The sequence below is a fragment of the Trachypithecus francoisi genome, unplaced genomic scaffold (genome assembly GCF_009764315.1).
Source record: "Trachypithecus francoisi isolate TF-2019V2 unplaced genomic scaffold, Tfra_2.0 Lachesis_group1, whole genome shotgun sequence".
Classification (NCBI taxonomy): domain Eukaryota; kingdom Metazoa; phylum Chordata; class Mammalia; order Primates; family Cercopithecidae; genus Trachypithecus; species Trachypithecus francoisi.
This window is the reverse complement of record NW_022681454.1, coordinates 50,064,997-50,086,065: the sequence shown is the minus strand read 5'-3', so window position 1 is coordinate 50,086,065 and position 21,069 is coordinate 50,064,997. Positions and strand designations below refer to the sequence as shown.

The 21,069-nt window shown below is 39.4% G+C and overlaps 1 protein-coding gene across 3 annotated transcripts in view; it reads left to right on the top strand.

Annotated features, from left to right (window-relative positions):
• The window catches only part of COPS4 (COP9 signalosome subunit 4), a 41,584-nt gene that overhangs the window by 3,190 nt on the left and 17,325 nt on the right, over nucleotides 1-21,069 (top strand). For all 3 annotated transcript variants that reach the window (XM_033214228.1, XM_033214226.1, XM_033214227.1), the window contains 5 exons: nucleotides 9,120-9,199; nucleotides 11,958-12,109; nucleotides 12,664-12,767; nucleotides 18,303-18,456; nucleotides 18,627-18,777. In XM_033214228.1, the coding sequence (XP_033070119.1) occupies nucleotides 9,120-9,199; nucleotides 11,958-12,109; nucleotides 12,664-12,767; nucleotides 18,303-18,456; nucleotides 18,627-18,777 (641 nt within the window). The remainder of the gene's footprint in view (nucleotides 1-9,119; nucleotides 9,200-11,957; nucleotides 12,110-12,663; nucleotides 12,768-18,302; nucleotides 18,457-18,626; nucleotides 18,778-21,069) is intronic.

The following is a 21,069-nucleotide window of genomic DNA, read 5'->3' as shown; positions in this document are numbered from 1 at the left end:
AAGGATTCCATATTAAAGAATAATGGAGTACATTGTTTCTAAAACATCAATACTCTGTGTTCCTAGCAATTGGCATATCTGTAACAACAGTTGTTCAATACATGTGGTTGAATTAATGAATAGCTAGAAAGGGGCAGAGCTTGTATTTGAACCCAGGTTTATCTGCTCTAAAAAGCTCATTTTAAACCTACCAGACTATGCTCGTTTTCTTGTTAAAAACTCAATTAGAGCTGGGCGCGGTGGCTCAAGCCTGTAATCCCAGCACTTTGGGACGCCGAGACGGGCGGATCACGAGGTCAGGAGATCGAGACCATCTTGGCTAACATGGTGAAACCCCATCTCTACTAAAAAATACAAAAAACTAGCCAGGCGAGGTGGCGGGCGCCTGTAGTCCCAGCTACTCGGGAGGCTGAGGCAGGAGAATGTTGTAAACCCGGGAGGCGGAGCTTGCAGTGAGCTGAGATCATGCCACTGCACTCTAGCCTGGGCAACAGAGCGAGACTCCGTCTCAAAAAAACAAAACAAAAACAAAACAAAACAAAAAACTCCATTAGAAATGCTTTCCCATAATGTGGATTAACACAGCTGTCTAAAGTTTGTATAAGAAATTAGTCAGATGAGCCGGGCGCGGCGGCTCAAGCCTGTAATCCCAGCACTTTGGGAGGCTGAGACGGGTGGATCACGAGGTCGGGAGATCGAGACCATCCTGGCTAACACGGTGAAACCCCGTCTCTACTAAAAATACAAAAAACTAGCCGGGCGAGGTGGCGGGCGCCTGTAGTCCCAGCTACTCCGGAGGCTGAGGCAGGAGAATGGCGTAAACCTGGGAGGCGGAGCTTGCAGTGAGCTGAGATCCGGCCACTGCACTCCAGACCGGGCGACAGAGCAAGACTCCGTCTCAAAAAAAAAAAAAGAAATTAGTCAGATGAAAAGCATTTTCCTCCATTTTGTAGGCTGTTTTTGTGCGTATTATGCGTTATTATCTCACATAAAGATTTAGAATAGGAGAGCCACAATGGAGGATAGACTATATTGAGGATAGAACTCAAAGGCCCCTTCTAACTCAGATTCTGATTCTCTATTTGTTGTCCCAAACACAACCATTTTAGTGGTTTTCATCTGTAGAGTGAAAGTTGATAACATGTAGTTTACTGTGCGAAGCACAACATTACTTACATTTAAAAATCCTTAACAAGTAGGAGTAAGTGATATTATTTACATTATAATAAGAGAAAACCAAAGTACAGAGTTGAAATACCTTGCTGTGAGGTCACACAGCTAGTGGTGAAGCTAGAAGACAGTCCATGTCTACTTGCCTACGAGCCCTTAACTCTAAACAAACACATCTACCTTTTTGGCCTTATTTTCACCAAAAAAAATTGACGACACTTCAGATAGTGATTATTTTTGCCTAGAATGCCTGCCTTCCTACTGTTATTAAATTGAAATACTTAGGTTTTAAAGATCAACCCCATCCAATTATTTCTGTCTCCTAAAAATTATATTAGCACTTACCTATTTTTTCTGTTTGTTTTGTTTTGAGACGGAGTTTCATTCTTGTCACCTAGGCTGGAGTACAGTGGTGTGATCTTGGCTCACCGTAACCTCTGCCTCCCGGGTTCAACAATTCTCCTGCCTCAGCCTCCCAAGTAGCTGGGACTATAGGTGCACGCCACCACACTTGGCTAATTTTTTTGTGTTTTTAGTAGAAACAGGGTTCACCATGTTGGCCAGGATGGTCTCGATCTCTTGACCTTGTGATCCGCCTGCCTCGGCCTCCTAAAGTGCTGGGATTACAGGCATGAGCCACTACGCCCGGCCAGCACTTACCTGTTTTTAAGATTTTGTCTTTAATTTTGTTTAGCTTCATTATGATACGTCTGTGGATTTGTTTTTACTTTTCTATGTCAGTTACCCTTTGCCATGAAATAAACCCCAAAACTTAGGGCTTAAAACAACAGTCACTTATTAGCTCGTAATTCTGTAGGTTGGTAGTTTGGATGGGGCCCAGCTGTATGGTTCTTTTCTGCTCCACATAGTCTTGGTTCCACTGGGCTCCCATGTGGGTCTGTAGTTAGCTGCCTGCTGGGCCAGGTGGGCAACCACTTCTGTGGATTGGCTGGCTTGTTGGCTGGGGCAATATAGTTGACTGGGCTACATATCTCATTAGCCTGGGCCTGTTCATGTGACAGCAGCAGGGTTCCAAAAGACAAACACATACAAGGCCTCTCGAGGTCTAGGCTCAGAACTAGCACTTCATTTCTACCACGTTCTGTTGGTCAACTCCAGATTCAAGGGGTAGGGAAATAAACTCTACCTTTTGATATGAAGAGCTACAGAGCTATATTGTAAAGGGACATGGGTATGGGAGTGAAATTATTGTGGCCGTTTTTTATCCTGGTCAAGCTTCGCTGGGTTTCCTGAATCAATGGATTAAATGGTTTCATCAGTCTTCAGATGTCTTCAGTTATATCTCTTTATTTTATTTTAGAAACAGGGTTGTCCTGTCTCTGTTGCCCTGGCTTGAGTGCGGTAGAGAGATCACAGCTCACTGCAGCCTTAACATGCTTGGCTCAAGCAATCTTCTTGCTTTAGCGTCCTGAGTAGCTGGGGCTATAGGCACATGACACCAGGCCTAATTTACAAACTTTTTTTTTTTTTTTTTGGTGGAGATGGGGTCTCCCTGTGTTGCCCAGGCAGGTCTCGAACTCCTGAGCTCAAGGGATTCTCCTGCCTCGGCCTACAAAAGTGTTGGGATTACAGGTGTGGGCTACTCTGCTTGGCCTGTATCTCTTTAAATGTTGCCTCTGCCCCATTCTGTTTTTCCTCTAGGCTCCAGTGAAATCCCTGTCAGGCCCACTGACTATAACCTCTAGGCATCTTACTCTGTCTTACTCTGTCTTTTATTTTTTATTTATTTATTTTTTGAGAGAGAGTCTCGCTCTGTCACCCAGGCTGGAGTGCAGTGGCGTGATCTCAGTTCACTGCAAGCTCTGCCTCCTGGGTTCATGCCATTCTCCTGCTTCAGCCTCCTGAGTAGCTGGGACTACAGGCGCCTGCCACCACGCCCGGCTAATTTTTTTATATTTTTAGTAGAGACGGGGTTTCACCGTGTTAGCCAGGATGGTCTCAGTCTCCTGACCTCATGATCTGCCGTCTTGGCCTCCCAAAGTGCTGGGATTACAAGCGTGAGCCACCGCGCCCCGGCCTGTCTCCTCCATTTGAATGCTTTATTCTGGATTAGTTCTTCAGACCTACCTTCTGGTTTATCACTTCTTCAGCTGTGTCTAATCTGCTGTTAAGTACTCCATTGAGTTTCTAAATTGGGTTGTATTTTTTAGCTCTGTAATTTCTGGTGGTTCTTTTTTCCAGTGATATTTTTTATGACTCCTGGTCTGTTGCTGAAACTTTAAAGCTTGTCTTTATCCCCATGAACATTGTAAGCATAATTGTATCATGCTCCTTCTGGTAACTCCAGTCAGTATCTGATGTCCTTGGTTGTTGCGATTGTCTGTTGCTTTTGTTAATTCTAGAGAGAAATTTCATTACCTGAGAGTGCTAACAGTGTAGAATCAAGGCTTCAGAATTTTTTTGGTTTACTTGGGTGGTCTTGGGATAGAATTTGTAGCCTTACTTCTGAAGTGTGTGTCTCCTCCTTTGGCAGATATGGAACTTCCATTCCCATTTGTGTAGCTCAGTTAGTCTGCCAGAAATGGCAGCTTGCTTCTCAGTGCTTCCAGCAGATTTGCAGCGAGCCCGCCTTCTCCTCCCTACAAGAAATGCCACTCTGCCTCTCAGCCGTCTTTCCACCATCAGCAAATGCCTTTAGACAGACTATTTGGTTTATCTTATTTTCCTCGTTTTCCCTCTTGTTAGGATTTTATGCAATTAAATTTTTTTTTTTCATTTCTTTCAGCTTTTCATGTTGGCTTTTTTTTTTTTTGAGGGAGGGTTTGTCCAGTCATTTAGTTCACCATTACTGTAAGTGGAAGATCTGTTAATACCTACCTTTACTACCCATTGTGATCTTAAATGATGACTGTGGTACATTTTCATGCTTTATTTACCTCCAGATTCCTTTCAAGTGCCAAGAAATTAGGAATCAACATACTGAACTTTGGTTCATACACATAAAAGATGCTCAATTCACTGATGATAAATGGATAGATGTTCAATGCCTTAGTAATAACACTTATTTTCCTCCATACATTTTTTTTTTTTTTTTTTTTTGAGACGGAATCTCACTCTGTCGCCCAGGCTGGAGTGCAGTGGCACAATCTCGGCTCACTACAACCTCCATCTCCTGGGTTCAAGTGATTCTTCTGCCTCATCTTCCCGAGTAGCTGGGACTACAGGCGTGCACTACCATGCCTGGCTAATTTTTGTGTTTTTAGTAGAGACGCAGTTTCACCATGTTAGGCAGTCTGGTTTCGAACTCCTGACCTCAGGTGATCTTCCTACCTCGGCTTCCCAAAGTGCTGGGATTACACACGTGAGCCACCGCACCTGGCCAGATTTTTTTAAGGAAGAAAATATTTGGCACTTGCACATTCTCCATATCAGTCATGTTTCTCTTTGTATACTGAGTACTCATATAAAAAGCTGTTATTATCTATGAAGCCTTCTTTGACAAATCTTGTTCATTTTTGCTTTGCTCTCACTCTGTCACAGGCTGGAGTACAGTGGAGTAATCTTGGCTCACTGCAGCCTCCACCTCCTAGGTTCAAGTGATTTTCCTGCCTCAGCCTCCCATGTAGCTGGGACTTACAGGGGTGCACCATCACACTTGGCTAATTTTTGTATTTTTAGTAGAGATGGGGTTTCTCCGTGTTGGCCAGGCTGGTCTTGAACTCCTGGCCTCAAGCGATTGCCTTCCTTGGCCTCCCAAAGTGCTGGGATTACAGGTGTGAGCCACTTTGCCTGGCCTTACTCTCTTTTGAGTTAATATATTACCTCTTCATTTGTCATATTGCTTATATTGTTCAGTTTTATCGTAACTTTTGTTTTTGTATTATTGTAGTTTAATTTTTTTTTTTTTTTTGAGACAGAATTTCGCTCTGTCGCCCAGGCTGAAGTGCAGCAGCGGGATCTCAGCTCACTACAACCTCTGCCTCCCAGGTTCAAGTGATTCTCATGCCTCAGCTTCTCAAGTAGCTGGGATTACAGACACATGCCACCACACCTGGCTAATTTTTGTATTTTTAGTAGAGATGGGGTTTCACCATGTTGGCCAGACTGGTCTCGAACTCCTGACCTCAAGTGATCTGCTGCCCACCTTAGCCTCCCAAAGTGCTGGGATTACAGGTGTGAGCTACCACACCTGGCCATATTGTAATTTAACACTTAACGTATTAACTTTTTATTTTATTTTATTTTTTATTTATTTTTTATTTTTTTGTGATGGAGTCTTGCTTTGTCACCCAGGCTGGAGTGCGAGGCGAGATCTCCGCTCACTGCAAGCTCCACATCCCGGGTTCACACCATTCTCCTGCCTCAGCCTCCCGGGTAGCTGGGACTATAGGCGCCTGCCACCACGCCCGGCTAACTTTTTGTATTTTTAGTAGAGATGGGGTTTCACTAAACCCCATCTGGTAGCCAGAATGGTCTTGATCTCCTGACCTCATGATCCGCCCTCCTTGGCCTCCCAAAGTGCTGGGATTACAGGCGTGAGCCACCGCACCCGGCCTAACTTTTTATTTTTAATCTTCCCCTTTGTCTTCTCAGCCATAAGATCTTCAAAGACTAAGGTCATTTAAAAACTTTTTAGTATCGTATGCAGAATCTCATATAGCATCTTAAAATGCCTAAGGACTTAATTAACACTTTGGGATGATTTTATGTGGCAATATTAAATTTCTGTTTAAGTTCCTGGTTTAAAACAGGTTAGTCATTTTATGTTTTTATTGTGAAAAAGTAATCTCTGTTCTTAGATACTGGAATTCACATATTAGAGAAGCAAGGGAGCATGCAGCCGCAGTGCTGTACCTCACTTTTTTTTTTTTTGAGATAGGGTCTTGCTTTGTCCAGGCACATGCCACCACACCTGGCTAATTTTTGTATTATTATTTTTTATTTTTAAAATTTTTGTTTTTGAGATGAGATATCAATCTGTTGCCCAGGTTGGAGTTGCAGTGGGAAGATCTTAGCTCACTGCAACCTCCACCTTCTGGGCTCAGGCGATCCTCCCACCTCAGCCTCCCAAGTAGCTGGCACCATAGGTGTGTGCCACTATGCCTGGCTAATTTTTTGTATTTTTGGTAGAGATGAGGTTTTACTATGTTGCTCAGGCTAGTCTCAAACTCCTGAGTTCAAGCCATCTGCCTGCTTTGGCCTCCCAAAGTGCTGGGATTACAGGCATGAGCCACCACGCCTGGCCAATTTTTGTATTTCTTTTTTTTTTTTTTGTAGAGATGGGGTTTCACCACATTGCCCAGGCTGGTCTTGAACTCCTGGACTCAAGTGATTTACCTGCCTTGGCCTCCCAAAGTGCTAGGATTACAGGCATGAGCCACTGCGACTGGCCCTCAATTTATTAATCTATAAAACTGGGAATTTATGTAGGCAATTTCTAAGGCCTCTATAAGTTATATAATTTGATGAGTGTAAAACTTTGATCACTTTTTAGGTTGGTTTGTTTTCATTTTTTCTTCCTATTCCCAATACAGATTAGTTGATTGATTATGAAACTATATGTTAAAACTTAGGTTAGGCTGGGCACAGTGGCTCAAGCCTGTAATCCTAGCACTTGGGGAGGCCGAGTTGGGAGGATTGCTTGAGTCCAGAAGATGGAGACCAGTTTGGGCAATGTAGTGAGACCCCATCTCTACAAAAAGAAAAGAATAGTTAACCAGGAGTGGTGGCACATGCCTGTAGTCCTAGCTACTCGGGAGGCAGAGGCAGGAGGATTGTTTGAGCCCAGGAATTGGAGGTTTCAGTGAGCTATGATCATGTCACTGCACTCTAGCCTGGGAGACAGAGTGAGACCCTGTCTCAAAAAAAAACCAAAAAACAACCAAAAAAACCCCCACAAAACCATAACAACCACAAAACAACTTAGGTTAATTAGCAAATTTATGTAAGTGAGACACTGTTATCTTTGAATCTAATATTGTTAGTATAAAATAATCTGTGAGGATAAAATGTAAAAGATCTTAGCCATAACCCTTGATTTAATTAAATATGAAAAAAAAAAGAGAGCAAACCATTGAATGTATGACTTATCTGAAAGCATGCCCAGGGCCATAAAGTAATTTATCTTTTAAGGACCCTCAAACTTAGCAATATTGAAAATATAATTTTTTAAAAACTTAATATTTCCTTGCTTTCTTAGAATAATTTATTTCTTCTTTTGGAATTTGCTATCTTTTCTATCAGTATATCTGCTTTCTTAAAGTCACTTTGATTCATTGTGGTTTTGAGAAATCAGGTAACCAAGGTTGTGAGAATTTTGTATGAGTTGAGTCAGTAATGCTGAGTGATAGCTTGAGGGTGTGCCCTACAAAATGAAAGTCATAAATCTGAATGAGTTCAGGCTCTATTTTTGTATATTTATTTCGTAACTATTCTGGATGACTTTCTGAATAATTGCAATGCTATTAGGTTTGTAAAATGTATTTACTGCTTTTAAAAAATAGTACAATTGGCTGGGTGTGGTGGCTTACGCCTGTAATCCCAGCACTGTGGGAGCTCGAGGTGGGCAGATCACCTGAGGTCAGGAGTTCGAGACCAGCCTGGCCAACATGGGGAAACCCCCATGTCCACTAAAAATACAAAAATTAGCCACACGTGGTGGTGCATACCTGTAGTCCTCGCTACTCCGGAGGCTGAGGCAGGAGAATTGCTTGAACCTGGGAGGCGGAGGTTGCAGTGAGCCAAGATCGTGCCACTGCACTCCAGCCTGGGTGACACAGCAAGATTCCATCTCAAAAAAGAAAAAAAAAAAAAAGATTAAGACAAAAGAGATAAAGAATAGTAGAGGCCAGGCACGGTGGCTCACGCCTGTAATCCCAGCACTTTGGGAGGCCAAGGTGGGCGGATCATGAGGTCAGGAGTTCAAGACCAGCCTGACCAACATGGTGAAGCCCTGTTTTTACTAAGATTACAAATATTAGTTAGCTGGGCGTGGTGGCACGCGCCTGTAATCCCAGCTACTCAGGAGGCTGAGGCAGGAGAATCGCTTGAACCTGGGAGGTGGAGGTTGCAGTGAGCCAAGATTGCGCCATTGCACTCCAGCCTGGGTAACAGAGCGAGACTCCGTCTTCAAAAACAACAACAACGAAACAACAAAAGAATAGTATAACACTCATATACTAACCCCTCATTAAGAAATAAAACATTACTAATACTGTTGAATATTTGAGTGCTTATGATGTGCCAAGAATTGTTTGAGATAATTGTCTACATAGCAGAGAACAAAACACAAAAATTCCTGTCCTCGTGGAGCTTGTGTGGTCACAGATATTAGGTAGAATAGTTATTAGATCTGAATGCAAATAAAGAATAAATAGGTCCTGTCTGACAGCGTAAATGGTATTCTATCAGTGCGTTTGACTTGGTGAAGTTTATTTTGTGCAGACTAAGACGTTCAGTCTCTAATGTTTGGTTTCATTGCCTGGTCAACATTATCCTATTGTTGGTGAGCCTACATACATTAGGTCTGTAAGAGGAAAAGATTCCGGGTCACTTCAAATAATGTTTTTGTGTGTCTGTTTATTACACAGTTGGAGGAAATATAGCTTATCTTTTAAGGCATTTGAAAAGAAATTGACTTTGTAGTTTAAATTCAAAAATAAAACCTTCAAGAAAAAATGACACCTTAGATTCAGTAACAGAATTATAGATTCACTCTTTCTTGTGATGAACTTGAAAACTTAAAAAACTCTGGTATACTATACTGAAAACTAGATGAAGTGGCACCTTATATAATTACAGATTTAATATTTCTTGTGATAGACTAGAAACTTAAAAAAAAAAAAATCTGTGATATACTATAAAGAAAACCACAAACTATAGTACTATGAAAGAAACCAGGGTAAGTAGAAATGAATAAATACAAATCAAAGTTTGCATTAAAAAATATAGTACCCTCAGAACATTACATTCATTTGGTATTGTTGTAGGTATCGTCAGATCCTGGAAAAAGCCATTCAGTTATCTGGAGCAGAACAACTAGAAGCTTTGAAAGCTTTTGTGGAAGCAAGTAAGTGAAATGGAAATTTCCTGCTTGCCTTGTGTTACTGAGCTAGGACTTTAAAGTTTTCTCAAGCCTTGTTTTATATCAAATTATCAATTTGATATGATTTTAGAATATGCATTGAGAGTGATTTTAGAATTTAAACTGTTTACAACTTGATTAATTTTCAGTGAATTATCTTCAAAATTACAATCCCAATTAAAATTTTGTATGGTTATTGTTATTATAATAGCTGATGAGGGACAATACAGCGTAATAGTGAAGAGAATAGTTTGGGTTCAAATTCTGGTATGCTATTTTATAAGCTGTATAATCTTGGGTCAATTATTTAACCTCTCTGTGCCTCCTTTTCCTCTTTAAAATGTACTCTGTAGTACATTACTGTAGTACAGTAAAATTCTCTGTAGAATTATTGGGACATTAAATGAGTTAATATACATAGTAAAGTGCTTAGAATAGGACCTGGCATATAATAAATGCTATGTAAGAATTAGCTGTTATTAATGTTTATGTTTGCTGAATTGAGAACTAGAAATTTTCATTCTTCCAGAAACTTTTCCACACTACCTGACTTCAAACATATACAGTGATCTTGAAAATTACTCAAAATTCAGGCTGGAATTTTATAGTGAGTTCACATCATTAATGATATCTCATAGTGCTTTACAGTGTGTTTTCACACTCATTACCTGTCACATAGGCTCCTTCTAATAACCCTTTGACTAGACCATATAGGTACAGGTATCCCTGTGTAATATATTGTAAGACAAGTCTCAGGATTAAGTAACTTTTTTTCAAGGAAATTTAGCTGGCAGAGCCCAGATCAGAAACGAGGTTTTCTGATACACTACTCTTACTTGCTTATATTTCCCTGAGTAATACCAGCTTGTATGGTAACTTAAATGCCTAATGACGCTTGTAATGAAACTGTTTTCTCAGTCACATCCAGTATTACCCAATAATGAATTCCAATTAATATGTGATAAGCTAATTAATTACAACTGCCTTAAAAAAATACTGCCTTAAAAAGTTACTGCCTTAAAACTTAAAAGGTTACAGACCTAAAAAATCATGGCCTCCAGTGTGAGATAAACTAGCAATGGTTTTGAAAAAACTGTTAGGAGTGGTTTATTGAGAACATTGCACTGTAGTAGCAGACGAATAGTGCTTTTTATAAACTTCGATCTTGGCTGGGCATGGTGGCTCATGCCTGTAATCCCAGCACTTTTTTTTGAGATTACGGGTATGAGTCATGGCGCCCAGCCAAGGGATCATTTGAGCTCAGGAGTTCAAAACCAGCCTGGACAATGTGGAGAAATCTCGTCTCTACAAAAAAATACAAAAGTTAGCCTGGCATGATAGTACATGCCTGTAGTCCCAGCTACTTGGAAGGCTGAGGTGGGAAGACTGCCTGAGCCCCAGTGGTCGAGACTGAAGTGAGCGGAGGTTGCATCACTGTACTCCAGCCTGGGCAGCAATAAGACGGTCTCAAAAAAACAATGAAAAAACATATACATACATACATACTTTGATCTTTGTATAAGCTTTGAACCAGTAAACCACCAAGAAAAGCAGTCTACTGTTAAAATCATTTACATCAACTGAACAGTTTTTGAATCACTTATTTTCCTAGTAACTGCTGCTTTAAGACTTGAATAAGCAATGGTTCAGAAGGATGATGCATTTAAAATGATAGTAATAGTTACAGTAGTAACATTTGTTGAGTGCTATCTACCAGGTATTGTTTAAAGTACTTTGTGTATATTATTGCATTTAAGCTTCATAATAACCTTATGAAATAGGTGTTACAGATAAGGAAACAGAAGCACAGACAAGTTAAGTTTCTTGTCTGAAGCCGTATAATCAGTAGTGGTAGAAGCAGTGTGGCTCCAGAGCTTAATCACATAAAATAATACCTCGTAAATGTTTATAAATAATGTCAGTACATCTAGTGCTCACTGAAGTTCTTATTTATTGTTTTTATTGGGAAAGTGTAAGTGGCAATAACTGTACTGGCAGCACTTTAAATTTCATGAAAATTATTTTACTGTTTTCTTTTTTAACTCCTTTTTGGAACAAAGTGTGATATAAGCACATAAATGAAAGTATAGGTGTTTTTGTGCCTTCACTTTGTAGAAAAATAAGATAAAATTATCAACTTTTAAAACTTTTTTCAATTATTTATGTTTCTTAGAAAAGTTATGTTATTTTTGCTGTTTTAAAAAATTTTTTAATTAATTAAATTATTTATTTATTTTGAGACAGAGTCTAGCTCTTCGCCCAGGCTGGACTACGGTGCCGTGATCTCGGCTCACTGCAACCGCTGCCTCCCAGGTTCAAGCGATTCTCCTGCTTTAGCCTCCTGAGTAGCTGGGACTACAGGTGCCCGCCACCACGCCTGACTAATTTTTTTTTTTTGTATCTTTAGTAGAGACAGGGTTTCACCATGGTGGTCGGGCTGGTCTCGAACTCCTGACGTCGTGATCCACCCGCCTCGGCCTCCCAAAGTGCTGGGATTATAGGCGTGAGCCACTGCACGCGGCCTATATTTACTATTTTTGTGTAGTCATTGTGTAATCAAGTATTTCAGCATAAGGAAAACTCATGATGTAATATAAAATGATAGGGGTATGGAAATCCTTGAATAATGCATTGAAGGCTGCACTAATATAGATTGTTGTTAGTATTAATTTTAAGTAAAGGTTGATTGTTTAATGACACTTTATCAGTATCTCATGTTTTCTTATCTTTTTTTTTTAACAAGTGGTTAATGAGAATGTCAGTCTTGTGATCTCGCGGCAGTTGCTGACTGATTTTTGCACACATCTCCCTAACTTGCCTGATAGCACAGCCAAAGAAATCTATCACTTCACCTTGGAAAAGATCCAGCCTAGAGTCATTTCATTTGAGGAGCAGGTAAAAATCTAGAGCAGTGGTTTTTTAACTTGAGCAGTTATTTTGAGAATCTGGTATTATTAAATTCTTAAAAGAGATAATCATCCAATTTCATTTTTGACAAAACTTTGTGCCAAACAGCATTTTATGATGCAAAATCAAGTAAATATTAGGATGTTACAACTCCAACTGACATTTGCTTATAAAGTAAAACTTGATTTTCTGAACCAAATATTGCTCTCTAGACAATTTTTTAAAATCAGTAAAATTGGTATTTCAGCTGAAAACAGGAAAACTCCAGCATCGTGTATGCAGGAACATACAAGCTAAATTTAACATTTAAACTACAGTATTTTGCCATAATCCACATTGTAGAAATGTGTTGCTTCAGTTCACTACTTTGATATTCTGTAAATGCAAAATTCATAGGAAAACTTGGGTGGTCTCGATAAACTTTTACTATTTATTTGGCAGCTTAGTATGTTGAATTGCCACTTTAGAATAATTTTCCTACTTATTTTGATTAGTTACTAATATCAGTTGAAATGATTTGACATGTATACCTGTTATTCCAGGTTGCTTCCATAAGACAGCATCTTGCATCTATATATGAGAAAGAAGAAGACTGGAGAAATGCAGCCCAAGTGTTGGTGGGAATTCCTTTGGAAACAGGACAAAAGTATAGTAAATAGTGGCTATTGGATGACTATATATAGGATGTATATAATTGCTCACTTATATTTTTTCTTACATTCTAGTACAGGAAACAAATACAAAAATTTGTAGTGTGTTAGAAGGTGATAAGTGCTGTGAAGAAAAGTAAGGGGGCAAAGCAGGGACAGGTTGTATGTATATTTAAATAGGGTGATTGGGGTGGTAGGGTGGCCCTGATGTCACTTTATCAAAGACTTGAAGGAGGTAAGGGAGTAGCTATGAGTGATCTGAGGAAAGAATATCACCAGATACTTGTTTTTTTTTGAGACGGAGTCTTGCTATGTTGCTCAGGCTGGAGTGCAATGGCATGATCTTGGCTCACCGCAACCTCTGCCTCCTTGGTTCAAGCGATTCTCCTGCCTCAGCCTTCCAAGTAGCTGGGATTACAGACACGCACCACCACACGTGGCTAATTTTTGTATTTTTACTAGAGATGGGGTTTCACCATGTTAACCAGGCTGGTCTCAAACTCCTGACCTCAAGTGATCCGCCTACCTCAGCCTCTCTAAGTGCTGGGATTACAGGTGTTTGAGCCACTGCACCTGGCCGAATATCATCACTAGATACTCTTAAAGGAGAGGGCTAGTGCAAAGGCCCTAAGATGGGAGCAAGCTTGAAGTGTTTTCTTAATAAGAGCAAGGAGGCCAGTGTGGATAGAATAGAGTGAGCAAAGGGGCAAGAGATGAGGGATGAGAGCAGAGAGTACTGGGGACCAGGTTATGTGGAGTTTTATAAGCCATTATAAGGAATTTGACTTTTCACTAAGTGAAATAAGGGGGAACCAGTGGAGAATTGTCAATAGAAAAGTGAAATGATCTGACTTCTGTTTTAAATAGTTAGTCTCACTACTGGGTTGAGAATAAACTGTAGGCAAGCAGTGATAGAAGTAGGGATATTGGTTTAGAGGCTTGTGAGACCAGGTACAGTGGCTCATGCCTATAGTCCAAGCACTTTGGGAGGCTGAGGTGGGAGAAGATTGCTTGAGCCCAGGAGTTCAAGACCGGCTTGGGCAGCGTAGCTAGACCCCATCTCCACCAAAAAAACAAAACAAAACAAAAAAAGCTGGGCATGGTGGCACATGCCTATAGTCCTAGCTACTTGGGAGGCTGAGGCGGGAGGATCGCTTGAGCCCAGGAGTTTGAGACCAACTTGGACAACATAGTGAGACTGCCCCCTATCCCTACAAAAAAAATTTTTTTTTGTTTTAAATTAGCTGGGCCTGGTGATAAGCATCTATACTCCCAGGTACTTGGGAAGCTGAGGCGAGAGGATTGTGTGAAGCCAGTAATTTGAGGCTGCAGTGGGCCATGATTGCACTGCTGTACTCCCACCTGGGACACAAAGCAAGACCCTGTCTTTTTTAAAAAAGGCTTATACAGTACCACAGATAAGATGGATGTGAGAAGTATTCTAGATAAGTTTTTTAAGGTAGAGTAAGGATTTCCTAATGGCTTGTATGTAGAGTGTGCAAAAAGTCAAGATAAGTCCTGATTTTTGGCCTGAGCAGTTGGAAAGTTGGAGTAGGGAAGAATAGGCTTGTAGGGAATATTGAGAGTTTCATTTTGGACATACAATATCCAAGTAGAAATATGTAGTAAGGAGTTGAATATATTAGTCTGGAGATGAGGAGAGATATCTGAGCTAGATATACATATTTGGGAGTCATTGACATATAGATGGAATTTAAAGCCATTAGATTGGATGAGATGGCCAAAGGAGGGAATGTAGATAGACCAAAGGACTGAGTATACTGAGGCCTGGTAAGAAGGAAATCAGAATACTGTGGAGGGTGGTGTCCTAGAAGCCAAAAGAGGAAAATGTATCAAGGGGCAGGTGATGAGCTATGGCATTGATAGGTCAAGTAAGATAAGGAGTATCTTACTTGTGAGAAGTAATCTCCTTAGGAGAGTGGGACAATGAATGGACTCAGCATGTAAACTTGGCAACATTAAGGACTTGTTAAAGGTCATAATGATTAAAATTAGATCAGTCATGCTGGGCACAGTGGCTTCATGCTTATAGTCCCAGCTACAAGCCTCAGTCCCGGCAGAGGTGGGAGGATCCCTTGAGCTCAGAAATTTGAGCCCAGACTGGGCAACACACTGAGACCCCATCTAAAAAAAAAATTTGATTTGCTGCTTTTTCCCATCACATTTCAGCTATATGAGTGCAGGAAAGGAGTGAGCGAACAATTAGGTTTAACCACAGTTAGGATTTTTGCCCAACAAGTATGACAGCAAGAGAGGGACAAGGGAGATGAATGCCTATGCAATTCAATGATTACAAGTGATTACAGGCCGGGCGCGGCGGCTCAAGCCTGTAATCCCAGCACTTTGGGAGGCCGAGACGGGCGGATCACGAGGTCAGGAGATCGAGACCATCCTGGCGAACACGGTGAAACCCCGTCTCTACTAAAAAAAATACAAAAAACTAGCCGGGCGAGGTGGCAGGCGCCTGTAGTCCCAGCTGCTCAGGAGGCTGAGGCAGGAGAATGGCGTGAACCCGGGAGGCGGAGCTTGCCGTGAGCTGAGATCCGGCCACTGCACTCCAGCCTGGGCGACAGAGCGAGACTCCGTCTCAAAAAAAAAAAAAAAAAAACAAGTGATTACAATGAGTGACCATAGGAATTAGGCTAGGTAAAGAGGAAAGTGAAGCCTTTATGGGGAAAGGCAGTGACATGTAAGGGATAAGTGGTTTGGAGGGCACAGTGGGTTCAAGGATTGTTGGGTTTGAGATACTAGAGAAAATGAGGTAGAAAAACAGTTTTAAAAAGTTAAGATGGCAAGGCATGGTAGCTCATGCCTGTAATCCCAGCACTTTGGGAAGCCAAGGTCGGCAGATCACCTGAGGTCGGGAGCTTGAGACCAGCCTGGCCAACATGATGAAACCTTGTTTCTACTAAAAATACAAAAATTAGCCAAGTGTGGTGGTGTGTTCCTGTAATTCCAGCTACTAGGGAGGCTGAAGCACAAGAATCACTTGAACCCAGGAGGTGGAGGTTGCAGTGAGCTGACATCTCGTCACTGCACTCCAGCCTGGGTGACAAGAGTGAGACTCTGTCTCAAAAAAAAAAAAAAAAAAAAAAAGATGGTTTATAACTCTTATTCAGCCAATCTTACCTCTTGATGTATGTATTTTTTAAAATTTATACTTCTGTGTGAAACATTTCTCCTAAGTATATTGTATGAGGATGAAAGGTGTGAGACTACTGGTTATTGTATTGAAAACACTTCCTCTTCAAGTTGGCAAGTATAAAACGGTACCAACTGTGAAGGACTTAAAAATATCTTCATCTGCCTTTCTACTCCTTTACCAGGTGAAGGAGGGATTCTTTTTTGTTCTTCATTAATATTTGCAATAGTGAGGCAGACACTGCTTCAGACATCTTGCCTTTTGTGCATTATTTATGAAGTTACTAGGCAATGATGCTCCTTGAAAAAGCAGCCAGTTTGTAAAAAAGCCTTCGTATGTAGATGTTGAATTTTGCATTTCAAGGTCCCTTGATAATTTGGTAATTTGAAAAACCTGGGCTTTCTTGATTGCATTCATCTTATTCTTTACCTAGCATTTTCTCCCTAGCACAGGGCAATTGATTTCTTTTAAGTGGTAGCTGAAATAAATATAAAATTAGATAATTGTTTTTTGCAGTGGTTATAATTGTCATTTTAGTAGTACTGTAGCATTATCCTTATCTGTGAGTAAACCAAAGAGATCAAAGTGTCATTGGTTTTCTAAACAAGTTAAAGTTACTAAATGTAGACTTTGGATAAATGGGAACTTTTTCTTTCAAAAAAATGATTCATTCTGATTATTAAAGTAATTGATGTAATAGTTACACTTGGCAAAAAATTGGAAAATTCAAGAATATAGTGCTGTACGTGGCAAGCAATGTATATTTGAATTGTGAATGGAAAAAAGTACAGAATATTAATATATGCAAAAAATTAAATTTGCATAAATTTCTCCTCCCATTCTCCATCCCCCCAAATCAATAAAGTATAGAATTATTTTCAAATCTAGGGCCAAGTGAATTATAAACTCTGTGTTCTTGCCATATGGTAGCACCACTCTTGCAGGTAAATAGGATTAATTTTTCTGTTAGGATTAATCTTGTTTCATGTGAGTTTTGAATTATGTGAGGTCTTTAGTTATACATTCCTGGCATAAAATGTGACCACTGAGATGAAGAAGAAAATGAAAACCACTTATAATCTTACTACCCACAGATAATTGCTATTACTATTTTGATATATGTGTATAGAAATACATTTTAATAATGTTTTACATACTGTTTTATCCAGTTTTTTCACTTAGGAAAAATTAATAGTGACTAGATTATAATTATACAGTATTCTACCTTTCTTTTTTTTGAGATGGAGTCTTGCTCTGTTGCCCAGGCTGGAGTGCAGTGGCATGATCTCGGCTCACTGCAACCTCCGCCTCCTGGGTTCAAGCTATTCTCCTGCCTCAGCCTCCCGTGTAGCTGGGACTGCAGATGTGCGCCACCATGCCCAGCTAATTTTTGTGTTTTAGTAGAGACGGGGTTTCACCATGTTGGTCAGGCTTGTCTTGAACTCCTGACCTCATGATCTGCCTGCCTCAGGCTCCCAAAGTGCTGGGATTATACGTGTGCCACCATGCCCAGCCTTGTATTCTACCTTTTTTATGCACTACAACTTGATCATCAATAATATCATAATGGGTGATTTCCATTTTTTTTCCTGACATAGATATTTATAAATAATTGTAGAAATTAATATCCTTTTATATGCATATGTGTGCACATCCCTGACTATCTTTTTAGGATTTCTTTTCTTTTTTTTTTTTTTTTTGAGACTAAGTCTCACTCTGTCACCCAGGCTGGAGTGCAATGTCACGATCTTGGCTCACTGCAACCTCTGCCTCCTGAGTTAAAGCAATTCTCCTGTCTTAGCCTCCCGAATAGCTGGGATTACAAGTGTGTGCCAACCATGCCCGGCTAATTTTTTGTATTTTTAGTAGAGACAGGGTTTTACCATGTTGGTCAGGGTGGTCTCGAACTCCTGACATCAGGTGATCCACCACCTAGGCCTCCCAATGTGTTGGAAATACAGGCATGAACCGCCACGCCTGGCCTTAGGATTTATTTTCTAAAGGTAAATGTATGGTGGGTTAAGGGTATAGGCATTTTAAAGGATTCAAAGGATGGTTGGAGAGCATATTTCCCAATTATTTTCTAGGAAGGTTGTCCCACTAATCATATATGATATACCCCTAAACTGGGCAGTTGTTCTTTAGCTTTTAGCTTATGAGATTGAGGATTAAAAGCAGCTAAGATATAATGTGATTAATGATAATAAAAATTCAATAAAACTTTTTAGTTTTTGTATAATGCAGTAAAAAGTTTGATTACCTTATGGTACCAGAATATATATGAGGAAAAAACAACATATCTTCTATTATTCCTAAAATTTTCTTGACAAAATATTGAGTCATTATGTGTTTTTCTGTTACATCCTAGACAGTACAATGTAGATTATAAACTGGAGACTTACTTGAAGATTGCTAGGCTATATCTGGAGGATGATGATCCAGTCCAGGCGGAGGCTTACATAAATAGAGCATCGTTGCTTCAGAATGAATCAACCAATGAACAATTACAGATACATTATAAGGTAACAGATAAGTTGATTTGGAATTAATTTTGTATTGGAGAATTGTGACATATTAAGATATTCCAGAACATCTGATAGATGCTCTTAAATATTAGAAATTGTTTCTCTGTTTTTTTTTTTAACTCTCGCTTTTTAATTTGTCCCCTAATTGAAACATTTTCCCTCTGTAGGTATGCTATGCACGTGTTCTTGATTATAGAAGAAAATTCATTGAAGCTGCACAAAGGTACAATGAACTGTCTTACAAGACAATAGTCCACGAAAGTGAAAGACTAGAGGCCTTAAAACATGCTTTGCACTGTACGATCTTAGCATCAGCAGGTAAACATATAATAATTTATACTTAAATGAACAGTTATCTTTGCTTAATAACTTTAGGTTGGTTACTGTTGGAAAATTTAGCAAGGAACTATTCTTCAAAGGGATGTCTTTGTAATACAGTTATGGTAAATGTAGTTTAAGTGTTTAAACAAAAACAGAAATAAAATGATTTGTTAAAATAATTTAATATGCTCATATCAGTCTATTATACATATGTGTTAAGAATAGTTAAAAGAGGGCTGAGTGTGGTGGCTCACGCCTGTAACGGATCACGAGGTCAGGAGATTGAGAACAGCCTGGCTAACACAGTGAAACCCCATCTCTACTAAAAATACAAAAAATTAGCCGGGCATGGTGGTGGGCACCTGTAGTCCCAGCTACTCAGGAGACTGAGGCAGGAGAATGGCGTGAATTCAGAAGGTAGAGCTTGCAGTGAGCTGAGATTGCGCCCCTGCACTTCACCATGGGTGACAGAACAAGACTCCGTCTCAAAAAAAAAAAAAAAAAAGAATAGTTAAAAGAGATAATGTGAAGTTCTAAAATTTCACTAAAGAAGTGGATATCAACTTAAGTGAGAATTATGCAGAGTGAAACAAAAATAAAAATCTGTAGATTGATGAAATGATAATTAATACACTGCTTTTGATTTTTTTTTTTAACCTTCAAGCCTCAGTTTTAGACCTGACATCCTTTTCTTCAATACATGTAACAAATATTGTTTGTTCTTTTTACTGAATTATAGCATGTAAATCACTTATGAAGTAGAATGGGCGTTAAGAGGAAATGCTAATTCTAAACCATAGCTTTTCTTAAATCACTCTATCACCCAGGCTGGAGTGCAGTGGCACAATCAGTACTCACTACAGCCTCAACCTCCTGGGCTCAAGTGATCCTCCCACCTCAGCCTCCCAAGTAGCTGGGACTACAGGTGCACACCACCATGCCTGGCTAAATTTTTTGTATTTTTCTAGAGATGGGGTTTCTCCATGTTGCCAGTCTGGTCTTGAGCTCCTGGGCTCATGTGATCCACCTGCTTTGGCTTCCCAAAGTGCTGAGATTACAGGTGTGAGCCACCACACCCATCCCATTTTATTCTTTATAGACTAGTAATCTTATTTATTTTATTTTTTGTTACTGAAAAGGCAGTACATGATCATGGTACTGCTTCTTTTTCTAAAGAAGTTTTATTGGTTTTTTACATTTCTTTCAATACAAATGGTAGCATATACACTTTTGCAACTTACCTTTTTATTGTAACTGTGTACATCATTGTGATCTTTACATGTCAGTACATATAACTCATTCTTTTTGATTTTCTGTTGTCTGGCTTTATCATAATTCATTTAGTCAATCACAAAACTATAGTGATTATGCACATGTATGAGTATATGTATAGGTTAACTTTCTGGATCCAAAGGTACATACTTTTGAATTTTTGATAGATGTTACACATTGCCCTGTACTATTACACTCCAAACAAAAATATTCATGAGCACCTGATTTCTTACACAGATATTACCACATTCTTTTATCTTTTCTGATCCGGTAGATGAAAAACCATATCTCACTTTAGTTTTAATTTGTATTTACAAAAGCTCTTGAGCATTTTTCGTATGTTTAAAAACATTGTTGAAAAATCTGTATTTCTTTATTGAGTGAATTATACATTTATGTTGATTGGCCATTTTTTGAGTTGTTTGTCCTTTCTTGGTGACTTGTAAAAGCTCTTTAGATATAAAGGAAAATTAAAATTTTTCCTAACTTGTCATCTTTTTGGCTTTGTTTATGACATTTTTCCCATGCAGAACCTTTTAATGTTTACTTAATTACATTTATTAATCTTTCTTTAATGGCTTCTAAGTTTTGTTGACTTGCTTAGAAAAGTCTTCCCTACTCTGAAATTATATGTCATTTTAAATCCCTCCATGTTTTCTTTCAATACTTTAGGTTCTCAAATTTCTTGGTGTCAGGACCCCTTTACACTCTGAAAAAGTATTGAGAACCCAAAAGCTCTTGTTTATGTAGATTCTATATACTGATTATTAGAAATTAAATGAGTAATTTAAGATAATTTATTTATTTTAAAGTAGCAATAATAGACCCTTTACATGTAAACATAAATGACATACTTTTATGAAAAACAATTATATTTTTCTAAGCAAAAAATGTTACCGGGAATGGAATTGTTTTGCATTAAAAAAATTTTTTTTTTTCCAGACAGATTCTGGCTCTGTTGCCCAGGCTGGAGTGCAGTGGCGCAATCTTGGCTCACTGCAAGCTCCGCCTCCCGGG